This window comes from Numenius arquata, chromosome 11 (genome assembly GCF_964106895.1).
Source record: "Numenius arquata chromosome 11, bNumArq3.hap1.1, whole genome shotgun sequence".
NCBI lineage: Eukaryota > Metazoa > Chordata > Aves > Charadriiformes > Scolopacidae > Numenius > Numenius arquata.
The window spans coordinates 7,120,530-7,128,546 of NC_133586.1; the positions used below are offsets into that span (position 1 = coordinate 7,120,530).

The 8,017-nt window shown below is 54.2% G+C and overlaps 1 protein-coding gene across 2 annotated transcripts in view; it reads right to left on the reverse strand.

Moving 5' to 3' along the window:
• ST8SIA2 (ST8 alpha-N-acetyl-neuraminide alpha-2,8-sialyltransferase 2) overlaps positions 1–7,623 on the reverse strand; it is a 33,350-nt gene extending 25,727 nt beyond the window's left edge. For both annotated transcript variants that reach the window (XM_074155991.1, XM_074155990.1), the window contains exon 1: positions 7,416–7,623. In XM_074155991.1, coding sequence (XP_074012092.1) covers positions 7,416–7,513 — 98 coding nt within the window. In that variant the 5' untranslated portion in view covers positions 7,514–7,623. The remainder of the gene's footprint in view (positions 1–7,415) is intronic.
• Between the last annotated feature and the right edge of the window lie 394 nt (positions 7,624–8,017).

Here is an 8,017-nt window from a genome sequence, read left to right on the forward strand (position 1 = left end):
GAGCTATTTGGCCACCATCACAGACACCCACCAGCAACGGAGTCATTCCAGAACCTTCACAGGGACTTAGTCCCCAAATGACAATGTCCAGATGCCAAATATTGAAAAGCTAATGTGGTTTCAGAGCTCGGCCTCCTCTCTCCTCCCCTGGCTCATAGAGCTACACTGTGGAAATCCAGGCGGCAGTAAGAAGGAGAAGTTAAATTATCAACTGAGCAGCTGCTGGTTGACAGTCGAGTGTGCTTCTGGGTGTCTGTAAAAGAGCTGGAGATGCCTTATGACAATGCTTAACCTTCACAGGGAAAACATGTCCCCTGTTGTAGCTGCTGGCTGAAAGCTGAATTATATTCCTGAGGATGCCAGTAAAGCTTGGGCTGGGAGGTGACAGGTCGTGGTGGAAAAAACGTCCGTCGATGTGGAGCTGCCAGACGCACCGGCGACACCTGGAGCCCACCACGATGATGTTTGACTGAAGGAGGCCTTGAGAGAGCACTTCAAAACTGCGTCATGACTGTAACAATATGTGCTTTTAAAAGCAGTCCTGCCCATGGAGAGCACTGGACAGGGAGGGACGGCGTGCTCAGCGTGCAGATTGCCAGCCTGGATTGGGTTTTTTTTTTTTTTGTATTTGTTTGGAATATTCCCAGTGGATTTCTGTATGCAATAACAAGGATTTCATTTGCAATAGCAATAAGAAAGAGTCCAGCGCTTAAATTTGGAAAGAGCTGACCTGGTGCACGAGCAGGCAGCTCGATGAATCAAAGGCTGTGCAAACAAGGAACCTCAGAGGGTCAATAGTGGGGCCAGCAGTTAGTGAGATCAGGGTGACAAAGCTGCTGGCTGCCTGGCAAAGGGGAGCATTCCTAAAGCTGACGCCGTTTCTGCCTCGTAGTATCACCCCCAAGAGCGACGATCACCCCTGGGCTGGTGCAGAGGCTCCTCCTAATGGGGTTACCCAACGGGAGGACACGGCATTTGTGCTGTGGCATCACTTGCTGCTTCAGGAGGACCATTTTGGTCCCACCACCCACACGCTGAGCACCCTTGCCATGTGCCACCCTCCTGGCACTTCTTCCTTCCTGCTCCTGGCTCTCTCGCTCCACACCATCACTGCTACTCCATTTTGGCAGCTCCGTGCCCATCTCCCTGGATCAGCCCTTTCGCTTCCCGATTGGAGCCAGCACCGCTGCCGTTGATGAGGATGCACCCCCAAAGGCCACCACCACCATCATCCAGGCTCCTGCTCAGCCAAGACAAGGCATTGTTTAGGTTTACAGCGGGAACAGAAAGAAAAAGCAGCTGTAAAGATGCTCTTTTTTTTTTTTTTTTTCCTTTTCTTTTCCTTTCTTTTTTCTATTGCGTTGCAAGGGGCAGAGCTGTTGACACCCACCTGCTCTGTCACGGCGTTTGCTGAAGGACACCCTGCTCCCACAGTGAATCTACTGTGCCAGGGAACTCCCTTGTTTCCAGACGCAACTGGGGATGGAAACCGGAGACATGGCAAAAGAATTATTGTCCGATGTCATAGTTTGGGCTTATTTCTTGCTGCTGAGGATGACCCAGGCCCACGAAAAAACAAATGATGGAGGCAATTAGAAGTCTGTCTTTGGAACAACTGTTTTATATATCAACCGTGCCTGTAGACGTATTTAAGTAGTGCTGGTCTGAGGGATGAAAAAACGAAATACCTGTAGCCTGAAAGCCCAAGGGAAGATAAGGGAGCTGCTGCGAAACGCTTTCCTGGAAGATCAAAAGCACATCTGGCACGCAGGTAGGCACCAATGAACAGATGTTCGAGCAGAATAACCACGGTTGCTGCAGAGAATACGAGAGAAAACGGAGCCCTTTGTCAATGTCTGGGAGGAAGGCTCTCGGTGGCCATAGGACCTGCTGTGTCACTGCTGGCCGTGGTCCCAGGGCTTCGCTCTCTGCCCAGAGCCACAGCAGGGGCACGGAGGAGCGGGCACCGTACTGCTGATGGCTGAAGCACTTAACCTCACCGTTAGCTGCTCAACAAGCCTTCGCTAAATGAACCAACATTTGCAACTCCTTGCTCTCTGCAGGGAGAAAAAGGTTTCCTTTGCTCTCCAGACTGGAATCATGCCTTTGCAGGGTTAGAGACAGGAAACAAAAAGCCCACCTGGGCAAAAGGGAAACTTGGAGCTTCTTGTGGGAGCTGCATTGCTCTCTTCATTGCTTTGGTTGCTGGGGGTGGGACTGGCCATGGCTTCAGCAACTCCCAAGAAGCACTGGCTGGGGACGTGCATCCTTCTACCACAGCCACTGCCCTCCTCAGTGGCAACCTCAGAAATTCCCTCCTTGGGGGTCTTGCAAGCTGCTGACTATCAGGACTGGTCCAAAGGGTAACTTTTCACCAACTGTACTGGAAAGCTCTTGGAGAGACTGGTTGCATTCACAGCGCTGGTTTTTTTTTTTTTTTGTTCCACTTGATTGCTCGAGGGTCTGCTAGTGCTTTCCATCCTGCTGCTCCCAGCCGTCCCTCCAGACACCGCTTCCCTGCAGGTACCACTGCTCCTGCTGTTCCCTCGGAGCTCAGCTATGGAGATTCATCTCCTTCAGCTTGCTCTAGGCAGGAGAACAGAGGTTTTGGACACGTCTCTGTGGCAGCCACCCCTGCAGGGCAGCAAGAGATGAAGGAGTGCTTTACAGGGAAGAAGGGGAGCTTTGCAGCCAACCTGAAATTGCCTGCTTCAGCTCAAGTTATTGTCAGAAGAGTTGCAATCAAAGCCTACACCAAGTATTTTCGTACTCAAATCAGTGCTCCAATGTTGCTTTTATTTTTCCAGCCCGATGTGTCATGGGGCTTTTGTTAGAGCCCTGCCATACCCAGCGAGTACAAAGGTCTCTCCACTGGTTCCATTTACATGAATAGTTAGAGGGTGCCCATGGGCTTCTGTCCTGCAGAGAGGTTTTACTCCTCCCGACCAACCTGGATAATTGTTGGCTCCTGTGCACTCGCTGTGTGAGTGCACAAAAGCGTATGTTGGTAGAACATAGCACTTTTTTCAACAAAACTTTCTGGTGGAGAGCAAGTCTTCGACTGACTCTAGGTCAGGCACAGTAAATCACAGCCTAAAAGACCTAAGCAGGACATTTATACCCCATGGACCAACCCTGACAAGAAGTGTTAAGACTACAGCACACTACAGACCGCTTCGAGCAAGCACTTCAGCCACCATAAAGGACACAAAATCTCTTTGTGGCATTCCTGAGCCTTTGAAAGGCAGGCATTAGAAAAGGGCACACGAGGAAAAAGTGGCAATTTACTGACAAGCTTCCAGGTAGGCCAGCAATATTAGATACTCCAATTCATCACTTAAAAAGAGCAGAATATAATTCCTCTTGTAATCAGGATGGAAAGGCATGTGGCCTGGACTAGCAGAGAAAAGATTGACTCATATTAAGTCCAACCCATTACCAAGTGTCAAGTGCTCCCTAAGACGGCTCACACGCTAATTTGAGAAGTCACCTGGTGGCAGCGGGTCACCAGCTCCCTCTACAGACAATCAGGACACAGCCGGACCCCTGCAGAACTGCTACAGCAGATGCATAATAACAAAGAGTCCCTTTAAACTGCCACCAAGGAGCAGAATTTTCCTCCTCGTCACCGGCTATAATTATTCCACTCGACGCCGAGTCCTTTGTCTTCCTCCACGGCAAGAGGTCTGGCCCGCTCCCTTACCCTGGGGTGGATGAAGAAATGGCTGCGATTGCATTGGTGCTCCCCAAGGCAGACGCCAATGTGTCTTTTGTTTCTTTCCAGGGAAACAAAGAGCCGGAGAGATGGAGGGAAACGTAGGCGCCACCGGGCTGCAGGAAAAGTTCAGCCGCCCGGAACCAGGTGGTTGTTCGGAAACAAAGTGCCAAGACCGTTCGCAACAGCAATACTTCACCGGCAGCAGCAGCAGCACACGCCGGCGAGCGTGAGGAGCGAGCCAAGGCGATGGGGACAAGCACGCCTGCCTGCCCGCCGACATCCCCCAGCACCGCCGAGCAGGCAATCCCAGCGATGCGTGCGTAGGTGATACATACACACAATGACAGGGATGCGGCGGGATGAAAACCCGCGTGCAGGGGTGGCTGCAGGGCGAGAGGAACAGGCTAACGAGAGCGACACAGCGTCGGGAGCGAGAAACTGCTGAATTTTCATCCTTGCCTTGACACCTCTTTGTTTCAGTATCTCCCGTCTGCAGGAGGTGGTACAATAATATCTGGAGGAGCAAGACGGGACTGCTTAAGGAGCAAACATCTTTCTCAGCATCCTCTGCCAGGCAGAGCATCTCCAGCTGCCCTCGGCTCCTACCCCCCTTCACCTGTGATGCTGGGAACTTGCTGTCCAGGGAAACGGCATGGGTTTTTGTTTGGTTTTTTTTTTTTTTTTGGTCCTTTTGTCGGTAACATTATGCTCTTACTCTGTACCTAATGAACATTTTGTTCTTTCTTTCTGTGATTTCTCAGTATTTGTAGGTGAGAGAAATATGTTCCCCCCTGCTCCCACCCGTATGAGGCATATTCTTCCAAAGACAATCCAAATCACAGGCAGGGGGCAGGGTATGTGTAAAAGTGGGCAAGCTGTTCGCTCCTCACAATAATTAGAGAGTGTTTCGATGCCAAGGAAAAAGAAGAAAAGAGTTGCACCTGCCTGTATTTCCCAGCCCCCCTCGGTGGCTGCAAGCCTGCCAGGGGACACCTGGCCAGCTCTTCGCTCTCCTCAATGCCTGGGCTGCACTGACCAAAGCGAAGGTGGTCTGTGGGGGTGTGGAGGAGGATGCTGAGCCACACGATCCATCAGACAAAGATTCCTGACCTGAGGGAGAGCTGCACAAATACCTGGTACCTCCCAAACCTCTCACGGAGAGGAGCTGCTCCATCCCGGACACGCAGGGAGCTCCTGGAAAACTTTGGAAGGGTCTCTTTCTCTACACCGTTGTGCACTTTTGCTGTCACACAGTCCCCTTTACCTACAGGTCCTGTTTGCAAAAGATACTGCAATCACGTGGCCCTCAAAGTTGAAAACCCTTTATCATCCCCTGAACTGCTGCAGATCAGGCACTCGGCTTTTCCCCATCTCCCCAGCAATACACTTCAGCCAGGTCACAGCATCGCATTGACCATCCCTGGTACCACGGCAGCACACGGGGATGAAGCGCTCTTTGTGCCAGGCTCCTGTGCTAAGAGCTCAGGGTGTTAAGGTGAACAGTGTTTGGCCCCTTGCTGTGTTTGGGATGAGGGAGTTCATCAAACCCCAACCACTTCAGGGACACAATAGGGAAAAGAAGCGCGTGGGAGAGGGCGAAGCAAGAGAAAGGGTCAGTTTGCCCTACTTCACGATTACTTCTTAATAGAGCAGGGTCCCACCTTTGCTTTGTGCATCCCTGTATCATGAGCACAGCTGATGTGGGAGCTTATCTACGAAAAACTGGTCTGAGACTAACACATATCAGGGGGCACCAGATTGCCGGACCCCTCCTTCACTCCCCGGGGCGTAAGGTGCTCCTCTCCTTTGCCAGTTACCTTTTGCACTATTATTTCTGAAATGCTGTGTGAAACACACTGCTCGCTGTTTCTACAGAACCCATCTGACACTGTTGCCGTCTCTGCCGCTGCACTGCTTGGCAGTACTTCCTTGGAGGAACTACAGCAACAAACTCAGATGCCAGGGCTTGGAGATAAGCAGCCAGCAAACATCTAATTTCCATACAATGTACAGAAAAGAGAAGAGAAAAGAAAAAAAGCCCAACACTAGGAATCCCTAATGAAGCAGGGTGAAAAACAGGACAAGAAAGTAACAAAACAGAATAGATTTTCAATAAGGGCACAGCAAGTTCTAGCAGACAGATCTAGCAGATAGACAAGGAGAAAGAAGAAAGAACAGAAGCCAGAAAAGAAGATGGGAGGAAAGTAAGGGGATCGGACCAGCCTGTCCGATGGGGAGGACGCTTCAGAAGCTTTTCATTTTCTTTATTATTATACAGATAGTGCCAGCTCATTGCAGAGCAACAATTAGTCTAGCCTGGTGACCCACAGTCCGGTGCTGGATGTTTCTGGACAAGGCTACTGACCTTTAAGCACTTCTTGCCTGTGGCATCCAATATAATATAACAATGAAACAATGACAAACATAATCTCATTTATAATTTTAGCCCCAAACACCAGGTATTTGTTTTGATGTGATACTGTGGGCAATACTACCTGGTCCCAAACAGAAAGATCTTCTGCCATTTGGGTACTATAAGTGCACCCCACATTACTAGAATTATTTGCTTTTCCAGGCTACTGTCATGAGTTCCTCAAGTTAATGCAAACCCTCCCCTCCGCAGTTGTTCCTCTCATCCCTTAAGTTTCCAAGCAGCCGCCAGAGATGGGGTTTATGGGGTACGTAGGGTGTTGTTCCTCTCCTCAGACTTAGGGTCTGCTGTAGTCCCTGCCATGCAGGGCACCTGCAGGTAAGCACCCATCCTGGAGGTGACCACGGAGGGGTGATCATGAAGCCCATGGGGACGGAAAAGTGGGTTCAGCTCTCCCACCCTGCTCTATCACCCCTTCCAAACTGGTCCCTGCTCAATCTCTCTCACCCCACAGACTGGTCCATGATCCAGCACCCTGCAGACTGGTCCCTTAACCATCATCTCCACAAGCTGGTGCCCTCTCTACCATGCCCATCTGGACCAGCACCGGCACCCAAGCCCCCTGGGCTGCCACTTGCCCCGCCATACCTGGTCAGCAAACTGCGTGCACCAACATCCCGCTTAGGACCCGCTCCATCAGTCCAACAACACCTGAGCACTGCCCGTGCCCAAACACCTCTCTCCAGACCAGTATCTGCTCCATCACCTCTCTCCAGACTGGTACCCGCTCCAGCATCCCTACCCAGACCTGTACCTGACTGACCATCCCTACTCCGACCACAACCTCAGTGTCTGTAATGGGACTGGTACCTGTTCCAGCATCCCTAGGTGGACCAGCACCTGGACCAGCATCTCTACCTGGACCAGTACCTCAATGTCTCTAACGGGACCGGTACATGTTCCAGCATCCCTACCCCATCTGGTACCTCAGCGTCTCTAACGGGACCGGTACCGGCTCCCGCACCCTTGCCCGGACCGCCGTGGCTGCCCTCCGGCCCCGTGCCCCGGCGTGCCCCGTCCTGCCCGATGGCGGGGCGGTCCCGCCCGGGGCTGCCGCCGGCTCCGCGGCGCTGCGCGGGAGCGGAGCGAGCTCCCTTCCCACTTCGGCGCGGCAAGAAACCGGGAGAGCCGGAGACAAAGAAACTGTCGGGGCGCCCCCCCATCACAACCCTCCGCCGCCGCCGCCACCGCCTTCTCCTCCGCCTCCAGCACCCCTATCCTCCGCACCCTTCCGCGCCCCTCCGCGCCGGGTAAGGGGGTATTTACCCGCTCTCCTCCTCGATCTCGGAGATATCGGCGAAGATGAGGAAACCGACAAGCAGCGTGAGCAACGCCAGCGTCCAGCCCCGGCACGGCAGCGGCATGGCTCCCGGGATGGGCTGGGCTGGGCCGGGCCGGGCCGGGCCGCTCCGCGCCGCTCCGCGGGGTGCGGAGCAGCGGCTCCGCGTCCCGGCTCGGCGCCACCGCCGCCGCCGCCGCCGCCGCCCGGCGGGGCCGCTCCGCCCCTCGGCGCCCGCGGAGCGCCCGTCCCGCCCCGCCCGGCGCGGGGAGGGGGCGGACGGGGCGGGCTCTGCCCCCGCCGCCCCCCGACGGGAAAGTTTGCGGTGCGTCCCGGGAGCGGCCGCATCTCGTCGCGGGGGTGGGGGAGACACAGACACACACACAGACACACACACACACACACGCCGCCTCCCCGCCCTCCGGTGCCCCCCCCCCCGTCACCGGGTCCCCCGCTTTTTGTTCTGGGTCCCCCCTGCGCGGCCGCGGAGCGTCCCCTCCCGTGCGCACGCCAGCGCGGTGTAGCAGGGTCAGTCCCCGCCGGGGCGGCGGGGGGGGGGGGACGGACGGACTACGGGCAGGCGGGTGGT